The sequence below is a fragment of the Ovis canadensis genome, chromosome 1, assembly GCF_042477335.2.
Source record: "Ovis canadensis isolate MfBH-ARS-UI-01 breed Bighorn chromosome 1, ARS-UI_OviCan_v2, whole genome shotgun sequence".
Classification (NCBI taxonomy): Eukaryota; Metazoa; Chordata; class Mammalia; order Artiodactyla; family Bovidae; genus Ovis; species Ovis canadensis.
This window is the reverse complement of record NC_091245.1, coordinates 197217360-197231623: the sequence shown is the minus strand read 5'-3', so window position 1 is coordinate 197231623 and position 14264 is coordinate 197217360. Positions and strand designations below refer to the sequence as shown.

The 14264-nt window shown below is 37.7% G+C and overlaps 1 protein-coding gene across 1 annotated transcript in view; it reads right to left on the bottom strand.

Annotated features, from left to right (window-relative positions):
• The window catches only part of ATP13A4 (ATPase 13A4), a 118586-nt gene that overhangs the window by 6819 nt on the left and 97503 nt on the right, over nt 1-14264 (bottom strand). The window contains exons 25-29 of the mRNA XM_069593303.1: nt 13845-13941; nt 12540-12612; nt 4768-4939; nt 3893-4086; nt 2493-2581 (exon numbers count right to left, since the gene is read on the bottom strand). Coding sequence (XP_069449404.1) covers nt 2493-2581; nt 3893-4086; nt 4768-4939; nt 12540-12612; nt 13845-13941 — 625 coding nt within the window. The remainder of the gene's footprint in view (nt 1-2492; nt 2582-3892; nt 4087-4767; nt 4940-12539; nt 12613-13844; nt 13942-14264) is intronic.

Here is a 14264-nt window from a genome sequence, read left to right as displayed (position 1 = left end):
TTGCTGGTAATGGTAAAAAAATTAGAAGCAATTTAATGTTTGTCAGTAGGGGATTTATATAAATTATGGTATACATAAATAGACATTGAAATACTACATTAGCATAAAAAAGAATAAGAAAACATTATGTGCTCATGTGCAACAATCACCAAAATATACTGTTACATGAAAGAGCGAAGTGTAGGATCGTGTATGTGTTCGTGGAAGCCAGGACCATGCGTCATCTGGATCTCCTGCTGCTTGGAGGATAAAAGGCAAACACTCCAACTACCACCGTGCTTGGAATCTACCACCATGCTCACCCTGTGACCACACTGCATGCATGGTCGGCTCAGAGTCAGTAAGTGAGGACACCAGGGCTGCTACTTACACTCATTCTTGTGAGACACCTCTGATGGGCAAACTTGGCTTGACTTTCCTGGAATTGTGCTGCAGTCTGAAACTTGACTCATTCAGCTCACCTTCCATCCCTCTGTCCTTCAGAGGAATCAGACCCATATCATAGTGTGGCCCCCTCCCCACCTTCACTGGTTGCCTAATCTCTTTCCTCTATGGGTAATTTCTCCAACAACTTTCTTGTACATCTCATCTCACCTGAACATCTCCATATCAGACAATTTGGACAAATGTAATAGTTTGCTATTATTTGTGTAAAAATGTAGTAGAATATACCTATAAGAAACCTGTGTATTATACACATGTATACCTATATATACATGTGTATAATACATATCCAAAAGTATGCAAAGTAATTGGTGTTATAAGTTGTCTCCAGAGAGAGGGAATGGTAACCCGGGAACAAGGATGACAAGGGAGATTTTTCACTACACAATTTCTCTAACTTTTGAATTTTAAACTACGAGAATGTTTTCTCCATTTTAAAAAAATTATGAATTTTTAAAAAAATGAGCAATAACTAGGTTGCAAAAGCAGCATGATTCCATTTAAAATAAAATAAACTTCATAACTCAGTCAAATACATATGTATAATATATGAATTTTCAAAGATGGAGGGATCCACTCAATAATGTTATAATTTTCCTTACCTGCATAGTTTCATTTTATAAAATGTACCCAAAATTTTATGAAATAATAAAAAATTTATTTTAATGTGAGAAATAATTCTTTGCAGAATCTTTTGAAGTCATGCAAAAGAGTCTTCACTATTTTGTTGTTGTTTAGTCACTAAATTGTTTCTAACTCTTTGAGATCCCATAGACTGTAGCCTACCAGGCTCCTCTGTCCATGGGATTTCCCAGGCAAAAATACTGGAATGGGTTGCTATTTCCTTCTCCAGGGCATCTTCCTGACCCAGGGATCAAACCTGTGTCTCCTGCATTGGCAGATGAATTCTTTACCGCTGAGCCACCAGGGAAGGCCCCTTGTTGTTAAAGAATATAACTAAATTCAACATGTCCCAACCTGTAACTTCTTCAGGATTAAGGAATTTTAACTCACTTAGAAGGCCGATGGACAAAGACTATTTATCTCCATGAGTACTTAATCTAGTTCATGAATACAATTGCACTGTTAATATAGTAATACAATTATAAAAATAAAAAACTGACTGTAGATATTAGCATATATGTCAGATGTCACTGTGGGCTTGTGAAGGTATTGCTGGTTTTGAATGCACTGTGTACTTAAAAGGCTTGTCTACACTTAGGAACCTGATCTACAATGATCAGTCATCAGTCATTGCCATTCTGTACCATTCACTATGCCAGGCACTGGAAATACAAGAATGAATAAGATGGTGTCTTGGCCCTCATGAAACTTATCTTTGAGATGGAGAAGCAGATAGGAAATTTTGCAAAGAACTAAAACCTCAGTTCCTTTTATCATCTCTTCTGTATTCTATTTATTGGTCTAAAAGACATTTATTAATGGTTAACTTCTAATTCAAAAGAAGAAAAAATTAGAGTAAATCAAAATATACATTTTCCCTTGCTTGACTATGTAAAATTTCTATCTTTTATAGAGTTTCAAAGTTGTCTCAAAATTTAAAAATGTAGGAGAGTTCTTGAGATAAGATATGGATCTTTGAAAAGTTTTGAATACGTTTAAGTATGTACATACAGAAAAAGATGTTTTAAAGATGTTTTAAAAAGATGTAAATACAGATTTGAGAACTAACCCCAAAATTGTTACAGGCAAAACTGTTTAAACAGCTTCAAAACAAAACCATTTAGGAAAAATCCTCTCACATTTGAAAAACGAAATGTATAAATAGAGTTTCCAATCTTACAGGGATCTTTCAAAGGTAAAGTGTTCAATGTTTTTTAAATACTTGAAGTCAAGACTAAACAGAATTTCATCTCCTGACTAGTTTAAATTTAAAAAATGAATAAATTCAGCATTCTTTTTAACCCTCCCATCTCAAAAGAATAATAGCTGTCGAGAATCCATGTCAGTTGCGATTGCAGCCCAGTTTTTGAAGTCAGGTTTTATATAACTATAAAATATCACCATATCCCAGAGATAAGACTTACATCCAGGCACCTATATAATTCTGGAATATCAGCAAATAGAATGAATAGACACACACTCAGCTGTACGACCAGCACAAGGACAAATATATCTGAGGAAATAAGAATACAAGTTATCATTTAGAGAAATCTAAGTAGAAAGTCTCACATCCATTGACAGACATATACTGATTAACACTGATTAGATTTACTTGATTTCTTCACCAAAATATGCATAATAGATGAAAAGTACTCATTTCTATGAAATGAGTCTCATTTCTACAATTTTTTGCATGCCCTTGAGTTAAATGGAAATTTTAGCATGCTTGCTATATGTTTTAATTAATAAAAATGGGAAATAGTAACATACAGGGTAATATTGACAAAATATGTTTTCAATAAATGCCTTGGGGATATCCAAGTATCTGAGTCTCTTTAATGCAAATCATTTGCAAATACAAATCCTTTTCTGGAAAAAGGGAGGGCTGTAAATAAACATGACAGCAGCAGCAGGAAATGTTTAAATTGCAGTCATGTGGAGGTCAGCATTTCATGGCTTCCTCACCCCAAGAAGAGCAAAATAACTTTCTCTGAACAGATTTATATGAGGATATTGATTCTTCAAATTGTGCATCTAAATTTTCCCACTTGGTGAGGGGGTGATGCTATATAAATATATGTCTCTTACCAGATCACTCACGTCTCCTAACATGCTCCCTTACCCCCAGCCCAGACTGTAAGGAGATGAGAGGGACTTTGGTCATCAGCCTCAATGATCTATAGTCAAGATCCCTCAGGCTGAACCTGCTCCCAGAACTGCCAGTCACACAGACCACCTGACTATTGTACTGTACATGTCAGTAGACATGTCCAGTTGAGTGCTATAATCCTTCTCACCTCCTCTGAGATGAATTCTGATAAGCAGAGAATTAAATGCGTCTTCCCAACTGGTGGTAAAGAATCTGCCTGCCAGTGCAGGAGATGCAAGAGACGCAGTTTCGATCCCTGGGTCAGGAAGATGCCATGGAGAAGGAAATGGCAACCCACTCCAGTATTCTTACCAAGCATATCCCATGCACAGGGGAGCCTGATGGGGCCAGTTCACGGGGTTTTACAGAGTCAGACACGACTGAGTAGACACGCACAAGGTCCCCAATTTGGAGTAATCCCATGGAAAGATACCTAGAGACACTTCTAGTGAGGGGAACAGGTGGATTAAGAAATTCCAGCATTTAATGCAGCTTTGATGGAGGTAGCAAAGGACTAGGAGATGAGGCTGCATGTGTTTACAGAGCCCTGGAGTGGAAGTCAGAAGACCCTAGATGAGCACCAGCTCTGCAACTGCACCTTGAGTAAGCCAGGCATGTTTGTTCTCCTCTCCAAAGAATGAGCTCTCTCCTCTGATTCGGTGTAATTTTACTCACAGTTTTTGTATGTGGGCTGCCTGAATGGTTTTCCTTTAGAGAAGACAAGAGCCACAACGATGCAGTTGATTGTGCCCAAGAACCATATAGTAGTGTTCTCAAAACTTGTGAAGACACCATTAGTTCCATTCTTTACTGGAGCAGTTGGAGAAATGGTTAACTTTGAAATGGTGTCATTTTGCACTGTGCAGGCACTAAAAAGGAAACCAAAAAGGCTAATGAAGTGAGATGACAAGCCCTTCTGAAGCATATGTATTTACATGACTCTGTGCCCCCCAAGGCTTCTGTAATTGCCTACACTTTGGGAAAGAATATACTGAAAAGTACAACAAGAAGAAATCAGCATGTGTAGATCTGTATTTTCGGTAGATGAATAGATGATAAATAGATAAATAAACAGGTTCAAAAAGTTACTTATTCAATAAATTGGGCATGAATCATGTATTAAACCTATGTGGGAGAAAAAAATGTAAGTCATGACTCTTTCCTCTGTTTGCTTAAGATTTATGAACATTTACAAGAAGGGTGACTGTACAGTTGATTGTCCAACAGGCACAGATTTCAACGGGAAAGGAAAAAATTTAACCATATCATTGGATTGTCAAGCTTAAAATAGGGCTGCCAAGCTAAACTATAATGTATGCTCACCTTAGATATAAAAGATGGTCATAGTTCACTATCATACAAAATGAGTAAAGAGAAATACCAATGAATGAAGCTACCAAAAAGAGCTACAAAGACAGACACTCTGTGTGCCAAGGGCATTAAGGAAGCCAAAACCTTTAACAGAATGAAGATCCATACACCTGTCGACATATGGGCCAGGTGACGTTTGATAGAAATTGGAAGGCGAGAATCTAAGGCTGTGATCATACCTGTGCAGCCCCATGGAATACCATGGCTGCCTCTGAACCAGAATGAAGCCCACAGTGTGCATGGCGAGGCTGAGAAGAATGTTGAGAATCACGGAGAGCAGCAGAGGCGGGGAGATCAGCCGTCCTGCTGGTCTGAAAGGCACCAGCTTGGGATAGGCACCGTTCAAATTCACTACAAGATAAATTCAGGTTTTATATGGCATATGACAGGAGGCAATTTTTGTATTCTTCATCAGAAGTATGATATAACTTCTTGGTCCCACGTATTTGAAGAAACTGACAAATTGGAATATATCACAAATGGAAGGAATAAAACAGTGAATGCAGGCAAACTTAAGTCATATGAGGAATTCTTGAAAGAGAAGACATAGAACAACCACAAGATACCTTTTTTTTCCCCTAATGAATAGCAAACTATTAAACTATAGATGAGGAAGTGATGAAATGAGCACTCTCATATACTGCTTGTGGAAACATAAACTGACACAAAAATACCTTCTGCAGGGCAATTTGGCAATAAATATGAAGAGACTGAAAAATGTTCATAACTTGTGACCCAACTATTCCACTTCTGGAAATTTATCCTAAGCTAAAAAAATAGAGATGTAGGAAGATGTTCACCACAGCATTGTTTACAATAAATTGTGGTACATCTCTGCAATGAAACAACATGTAATCACTAAGAAGTAATGCTTTCAAATACTAATAGCAAAACAAGGCATGACATGAGCAAAATGGCAGATTAGGTGGTTCCAAGATCTCACCCCTCCATAGAAACATTGAAAGACAAAAGGAAGCTGTCAGAACCAGCCTTGTCAGAACTCTGAAAGACAGACAAGTCTCCAGCAACCAAGCAGATGCTGAATCAAGAAAAAGATAGCTTAAGAATGGGAGGAAAGCTTTGTGCCATTTTCTACTTGCCCTTGCCCCACTCCCTCCTTAGTTTACTGGCAACCATGAACAAGGTTGTCTGCATTCCCAGCAGGGGATCCTGGTCCCTGGTTATAGAAGGGAAAAGCAAGCTTTATAGACAAGTTATTACGTATGCCTGTTCTAACCTGTCTGGGGACTACCTGGGGACTGTGCAAGGGGTTCATCTCTCTTTCATCTAATACAAAACTTAGTAAAGGCAGAAAAGCAGCATATACTCCTTGAAAATATTGTAAGGCTAACAAGCAACCCACAGTCACAGGGAGCAAAAAATTGCAGTTGAGACATAAAATAACCATTTGTGGCTTAGAAAGGAAAGTTAAGGAGCGTTTATTTGGAAAATTATAGTATTCAAAAGTACTTGTGCCTTTGGAGAATGTAGAAAGTCATGTGCATGCCAAAATGAATGGTCAGGAAAGACCAGAAAAGACCCTGAGTTTTTAACCCTGAATAATCACTCAACTCAGCACAAGCTTGGTACTGTGTTGAAGTGCCTCAGTACAGAACCAGTCTGCAATACTGGGAGAGGTATTTCTTTGTTCATGTCATGGAATTCAACTCATGGATATTTCTATCAAAATATTAGTTGAACAAGAGCTAAAGCAATAGAGATTTTATTGACCACATGTGACAAATGATCCAAATCTTTGAAAAAATAGTTCAGAAAAGTTACTAAATAAATGGAGGACTATAGCCATCAAAAAGCAGCAAAACAAAAAACATCAAGACCTAGGGAAGAGAAAGAATCTGATTTCCAGAGTTACATTATAATATTTAATGGAATAAAATAAACTGACAGAAATTATTTCTGAGAAAGCCCAAACACTGGACTTACTGGGAAAAGACTCTAAAACAACTGTCATTAATATGCTTTAAAAACTAAACAAAGTCAGGCAGATAATATATGAGCAAAAGGAGGGTATTAATAGATAGAAATTTTTAAATGAAGCAAAAAGACATTGTTTTTAAAGAACCCTTTTTAATAACTTCTCTTTATTGACATACTCATTTTTGACATCAGTAAAGGTAATTACTTAGACAAATATAAAATCCTATATTATTCCAATTTTTTTAACCTCAGTTTTTATTCCTAAATGATCTAAAAGACAAATGCATAGAAATAATTGTATATGTTATTGAACACAAAATGAACAAAGATTTAATTTGTAATAACCATATAAAAGGAAACAGAGCTCTAAAGCAGCAGTTTTTGCCTGTTACTAACGTTAATGTACCTATTCAACTAGATTGCCATACATTTAGCTTATTACATGTAATCCCCATAATTACATATTATGTAATAAAAGACCTACAGTTAGCATCACACTCAAGGGTGAAAGATTGAGAACTTTCCCCTTAAGATCAGGAAGGAAACAAAGATGCCCACGTTCACCATTGCTATTCAACATTGCACTGGAAATTCTATCTAAAGCAATTAGAGAAGAAAAATAGATAAAAGTCACTCAAATTGAATGAAAGAAGTAAAACAATCGCTATTCACAGGTGATACGATCCTATATTTTGGAAACCCCAAAGAATCCACATGAAAACTGCTAAAGTTAAAAAATGAATTCAGCTATGTTGTGGGGTCAATACATTAAAAAAAATCAATTGTGTTTCAACACATCAACATAAATGGATAAACAAGATGTGATATATACTGGAATACTATTCAGCCATAAAAGAATGAAGTTCTAATGCATGCTACAAAATAGGTGATATGAAAGTATTGGGTTGAGATAAGCCAGAAACAAAGGGACACATACTGAATGGTTCAACTTATTTGAAATGCTTTGATTTGGCAGATTTATAGAGACAGCGAGTAGAGCAGAGGTTATGAGAGACTGGATGAAGGGCAATATGAATTATTTCTTACTAGGTAAAGAGCTTCTGTTCGGGATGATGCAAAATGAGAAATAGATAGTGGTGACTGTTGAACACTGTTGTGAAGATAATTAATGTACCTGAATTGTATACTTAAAACAGTGAAAATGGCAAATTTTTTATTATGTATAATTTAATGCAATCAAAAGGGTTGAAAATATTTAATGACATTAAAAAGTGGGCATAAAGGTAAACAGAAAGAATCACGATGCAAAACAATATAGGAAACATAATTCAAATACATGCATATGTATAGACATATATATGGTTGGAAGGAAATATGTCAAAATGCCTCCACTGGTTAGCTCTGGATAGTAGAATATAAATGGGTTTCTTCTTTGTTATATCTTGTAATGTTTTCCATTTTATTTTCACAATGAATTATATTAATCAATCATAAAAACAGTAAAGAGTCAAGTATATTTATCAAAAAATAGATAAAAATCTGGAAATATTTGTTATGGGCAAGAGAAGAATCCCAAAAGAAAATGAGAGCTGTTTTCAAATATCTGAAAGACTATTTTGGCAGAAAAATCAGATTATTCTGTCTTCCCTAATGGTAGAACTGAGAACTGAGATGGGTGAAAGTTACAGAGAGACAGAGCTGGCTTGATGCGAAGGATTACTCTGTTAACAGTAAGGACTGTCCAAGAAGGTTCTTATGGTAGATTTAACAAATATTTAATGAGCTCCTTTGATGTGTCAGGCACTGTTAGAAGTACTGGGAATACAGCAGTGATCAGGGTAGATAAGGTGCTGTTCTCATGCAGTATACACACTGAGAGAGGGAAAGCAGGCAAAAACAAATAAAAACAGAGACCAAGGCCATAATTTCAGATTGCAGAAACAGCATGAAAACGATAAAGCAGAACTAGTGATGGAGAATAACTGGCTTGGTCACTGTTTAAATGACCTTTCTGAGGTGGTGACATTTAAGCTAAGATCTGACTCTAAAGAAAAAGCCAAAGCCATAGGCAGTTCTACTGGGAGAGTATTTTAGGCAAAGAAAACAGAAAAAGAAAAACAAAAAGATGCTGAGGTGACCACAGCTGGCAATGTTCACAAGACAGAAAAACCAGGGTGTCTAGAACAAGGACGGGAGTTGCAATATGGTTAGAGGTGAATTTAGAGAAGTAGGCAGGATCCAGATCATGCAAGATTTCAGACTTGGTGGAAATAGGAAGGATGACAACAAAATTTACGTGTAAAAGAAGTTAACACTTCTACTATTGTGTAAAAGGTAAACTGGGGTGAGGAGAAAGCAGCGAGAGTGGAAGCGAGATCAATTGTGAGGGTTATCACAGAAATCCTTAGGTGAGGTGACAGGGCTTTATGACAGTAGCCACACTGGGGATGGCGGGCAAGGATGCAGGATACTTTTTGGAAGCAGAGCCAATAGGAATTGCAGATATTATATGTAAAGGTGAAGAAAAAAGGAAAATTAAGGATGACTCTGGGTCTTCAATTTTAACAAGTTGCTAGATTGTGGTATTATTTTAATAGAATGTAAATTTCATGAGGAAAAGAATTTTTGTTTTTTTTCCACTGAAGTATTTCAATTGCCTACTACAGTAAGTAGTACAAACCAGATACTCAGTAAATATTTAATAATTTGTTGACTCTCAGATCTGATGAAATAAAATGTTCTGTTTGGGCCCCTAAAGTCTCCATACTGTTAAATAGCTAAGATTAGATGCTTAGCAGCTGCGTTTCCAGAGCTTGGGATAGACATCAAGGCTAGAGACACAAATTTGGGATTCATCATCATATGGGTGACATTAAATTCATAGAGTTGGTTGAAATCACTTCGGGAGATGGTGTAGATTGAAAAGACAAGAGAACCTAAGAACAAGCAAGCCTTGGAACATTCTGAAAGTCAGAGCGCAGGTAGGTGGCTCAGTGGTAAAGAATCTGCCTGCCTATGCAGGGTATGTAGGAGATGAAGGTTTGATCCCTGGGTCGGAAAGATCCCCTGGAATAGAAAATAACAACCTCCTCTCGTATTCTTGCCTGGGAAATTCCATGGACAGAGGAGCCCGGCAGGCTACAGTCCATGGGGCTGCAAAGAGTTGGACACGACTAAGCACGCATAAACACACACACACATACTTAAAGAAGCAGAGAAATGGGGAAAGAAATGGGGATGCTGTATTCTTTAAAGCGACAGATAATTCAGGAGTAAGTGGCATCACAAAACCCAAGAGAAGAAACCTTTTAAAGAAGGAGAGTGCTGTTGAGAGATTCAAGTACAATGAGGAAAGAGAAGTGATCAGTATGGTTGACAGCAAGGAAGTCCTTGGTGGACTTGACAAGAGCAGCGTTGGGGAAGTGGCTGCAGAGGTGTGGATAGAACACAATAGTTACTCTCCTTCAGTGTGTTCTCTGAAAGCAGAGCTTTTGAACAAAATTTTTTAATGATAAGTTGGTGTGATAGCTATTAATATGATGATGATGAGAAGGTATTAGTGGAAGTAGTGTGAAAGCAAGACCAGGAGCCATGTGGAAGTGGCAATCCAAGACTGGTACATCTTTTTAAATGAAGTATAGTTGATTTACAGTGTTGTGTTAGCTAGTACAGCAAAGTGGTTCAGTTATACACACACACATACCCATATACTTTTAATATTCTTTTCCATTCTAGTTATTATAAGATATTGAGTATAGTTCCCTGTGCTCTACAGTAGATCCCTGCTGTTTGCCTACTTCACATACAGTAGTGTGTATATTCTGGTATTTTTGAATGTATGAGTAATGCGGACCCTCCCAGCCAGTGGTGGCTGCAGCTGCTCATACAAGACCACAAGAGCCAACTGTGGCAAAGTTCAAAAGTCAGCTATTGAACACAGCCATTATTAAAAGAAAACTATATTAAAGAGCAAGTAAATAAATATCTTAAAAACAAAGATAATGAATACTCAAAACTGATAACGTCGTAATGACAATTCTCTCTGTTCTTGAAGTTAACAATGGAGATTGAACTTAGCCATTACATCATGAACAATTGTTTTTTAACTGAGGAATTATCCTTCCAGTTTTCAAGAATTATTAGTCAAACTAGCAAACGAGATGCTCACATGACTGATGGGATGTAATTAAAGTTTAATCACATGATGATTAAAGTTTCAGCATAAGGCTTTGTTGTTTTGCTCATTCAAGAAAAGAAAAACATCAACCAACTATTGATGGCTGATAAACCATCAATAGTTTATCATCAACTAAACATCATCAATCATCACATTGGAACTATTTCAGTCATCAATCACAACCATATAGTGACTAAGGATACAAGATTTTTATGAAACTCAGTTAAAGCATTCTGTGAGAATAAACTGGTTAAATGGAATTTGCAAGAAAGAGTAACGTATATTTTATTATTATTTGTTAATTGTTCACTACTTATTTTCCTTTTTAGTAAAGCTTATAGTAAACTTATATGCATGAAAGTGATAGTCCCTCAGTTGTGTCTGATTCTTTGCAACCCCATGGCTGTGTTTAATAGATGACTTTTGAACTTTGCCACAGTTGGCTCTTGTGGTCTTGTATGAGCAGCTCTACAGTACATGAACTGTAGCCCACCAGGCTACTCTGTCCATGGAATCCTCTAAGCCTCTAATGGAGTGGGTAGCCATTCCCTTCTCCAGGGGATCTTCCCGAGCCAGGGATCAAACCTCCATCTCCTTTACTGCAGGCAGATTCTTTACTGCCTGAGCCTCCAGGGAAGCCCAAACTTATATGCATATGCAAATATGTGTGTGTGTGTGTATGCATGAAGTGAAGTGAAAGTCACTCAGTCGAGTCCTACTCTGCGACACCATGGTCCATACAGTCCATAGAATGTTCCAGGCCAGAATAGAGTGGATAGCCTTTCCCTTCTCCAGGGAATCTTCCCAACCCAGGGATCCAACCCAGGTCTCCCTCATTGCAGGCAGATTCTTAACCGGCTGAGCCACAAGGGAAGCCCAAATATATACATGTATATATACAATTTTTGAAGAGCTGGTTGTTAAATATTTGCCAGGAAACCACTGCCTCCCACCAAGCAACAGCACAGGTTCAGAATCCAAATCCATTCCCTTGAATGTTAGAATCTGCCCGATTAAAACAAGATGACAGTAGAATTAGAGATGGCAGTGGACAAATTTGGTCTACTCAACTATTTGGGAAGTTTGGCAATAAAGGGGACAACAGTTTATGGTGGACTTGGGGTCATGGAAGAGCTTTCTAAAGAAAGAAGATACAAAAATATATATGCGTACACTGACTGGAATGATCAAGTAGACCAAAGAAAAGTTGATGGTGGAAAAAAAGATTTTTTACAGAAACAAAATCCTTTAGGAGGTAGGGGCAGGTAGGATTAAAAGTACAAGTGGAACTGGTGGCATTCATATGTAACAGAGAAAAGCAGAGAATATGGTCAAGATGATGGTTAGTGGTCAGGCTGGGAAAAAAATCCCACATCAGGGACACTGGGGAGACAATTCATATATTATTGATAGTTGGAGGTGGTGGGTGAGAGTAGCGTAATGGCAAGATTACATTTAATCTCTGTTCTAAATCCTGAGAGGCTAGGATTGGAAATGGAAACCATGAAAGCCATTTAGTTTCTATAAATTGGGCACATTTGGACCATAACTATACTTAAAAGCACATGGAAGTCAGTGTTCCTGATTTTCAAAGTGCATTTTTTCATTTTAAATGTATAGCGACCTTTTATAGAAGCTCTATATTTTGTGGAAAACAGTAAAATAACTAGCCAGCTTTTCCTTGGATAACTCTTTCAACACTTAAAACTGACGATTCTGTTTCCTCTTTCTCTCCCTGCAGACTATATCCCTTTGAGAAGTCACGCATCACTGCTACTATAGCAACTACCTCTCATGGTGGACCAGCCCTGCAGGGAGAGAGGGACACAGGTGCAGGAGAGCATCTCTGAGAAGAAAATTAAAAAGATGTCTTACTTGTTACACCAATAATAGTTGTAATGGCCAGATCCTGGAACAGAAACTGGTAATTTGAAAGGTTGTTTGTCTCCTGAAAATAAAAATGAAAGTGGCTCAAAAAAGTTAGAACCTTCTGGATGAAATGTGATACAAACTGTACTCATTTTCTCATGGCAACATAGGATTTTCAATTAGAAGACCAAGGCAATATGGTCAGGGGCATGGTCATGTCAGCAAGAGTACCAAAGACAAGCCCGTGAACTTCTCCCTAATCAGTAGGGACACCGCTGTGTGCTTTCTGGGCTGGTCCTTTGAGCATCTCTGTCATTCCTTGTTGAGGGGAATACCTCACTCTATTAGATTCATCTCTTCTCTCTGTTCTACTTGTTATCAGAAAGATTGGAGCTTGGTCTGGCACAACAACATGGACGTTCTAAATGGCAAATGAGAAATGGGGTGATCTTACTTAAATTTCATCAAGGGAAAATAAGAATAACTAAACCCATGATTCGCATTCTTGGGTGTTGTTAGAAAATCCTGATAAAGCATGCTGATATTCTTAAGAAAAAAATATTCACGTCTTATTGATTTCAAGGAACTTGCTTCCTTGCCCCCCAGCCCCTTAGTGAAAAGGCAATAATGATTATCCATTATCTACTTTTAACTCTACTTTTGAGGATAATGAGTTACTGGGATTCTAAAATACAGCCAGATTTCTGTAACCAGCCTCTCCATTTTCAGCCCATTCATCAGTGAAAGGAAAAGGACTTATATAATCTGAAAATAACAGAAGTAAAACCTTCAACCCAGGAGCAAGAGGGTAAGACAGAGAGATGAATGTGGTTACCTTCAGCAAAAGTGGAATTCCCTTTCTCAGGGTTAGTCAATAGAAGAAGCCTATAGGTTGAGTTCACAAACAGGTATGTCTTTTCTTCTTTGATATTTTGTTAAATAATCAAAGCTATCACAAGATCTATGTACTTTGGGGGATATGATATGCCTATTTTCAAATCCCTAAATTTAAGGAATCAGTGATATGCTGCTTTGTACTAACTCATGAAAGTCAATTGCTAAATTTTCAGGAATTTAGTAAGTTAGGTGTGCGTGTTTAGTCGTTCAGTCATGTCCGACTGTTCGCGACCCTATGGACCGTAGTCCATCAGGCTCCTCTGTCCATGGAATTCTCCAGGCAAAAATACCATCTGCGTCACCAAGGAAGCTTGAAATATCCTATTTGCACTCTTTCTTTAAAAGGCATTGCAGACTGAAAGTGACCACTACTTTTAGCTCTCACTAACCAAGAGACTAGGTCCCAAGTCATACCCAGTAGAGCAGCAGAACACCAACATATTGAATCATGCTGTACAGAGCCATGTACTTAAACATGCAAAATGAGGTGACGAGAGCTGCACGGCCTTCCCTGCGTGAGAAAAGAAATGAGAAAGGAATGAAACGAAAATCACAGGAGGAGATGAGGTCAGTTATCCTGTGCTGTTCAGCTGAGCTCAGAAGAAAAAATCAAAGCCTGATGATTTGATTGTTTGTCTAACAGACTGGACAGTCTTGAGTCAGTGGGAATCAGTGGTCAGTATGCTAGATTTTCAATGAAGACTAATTCCAGTCCGAGGTCCACAGGCCTTTGGTCGAGCTTTGAAGCCCAGATATGGAGTTACCTTTGTCCTGTCTGTGAGCATTATTTCAGCTCCGAATCAGGAGATTTGAGAAACAGTCCCAGAGTTCATA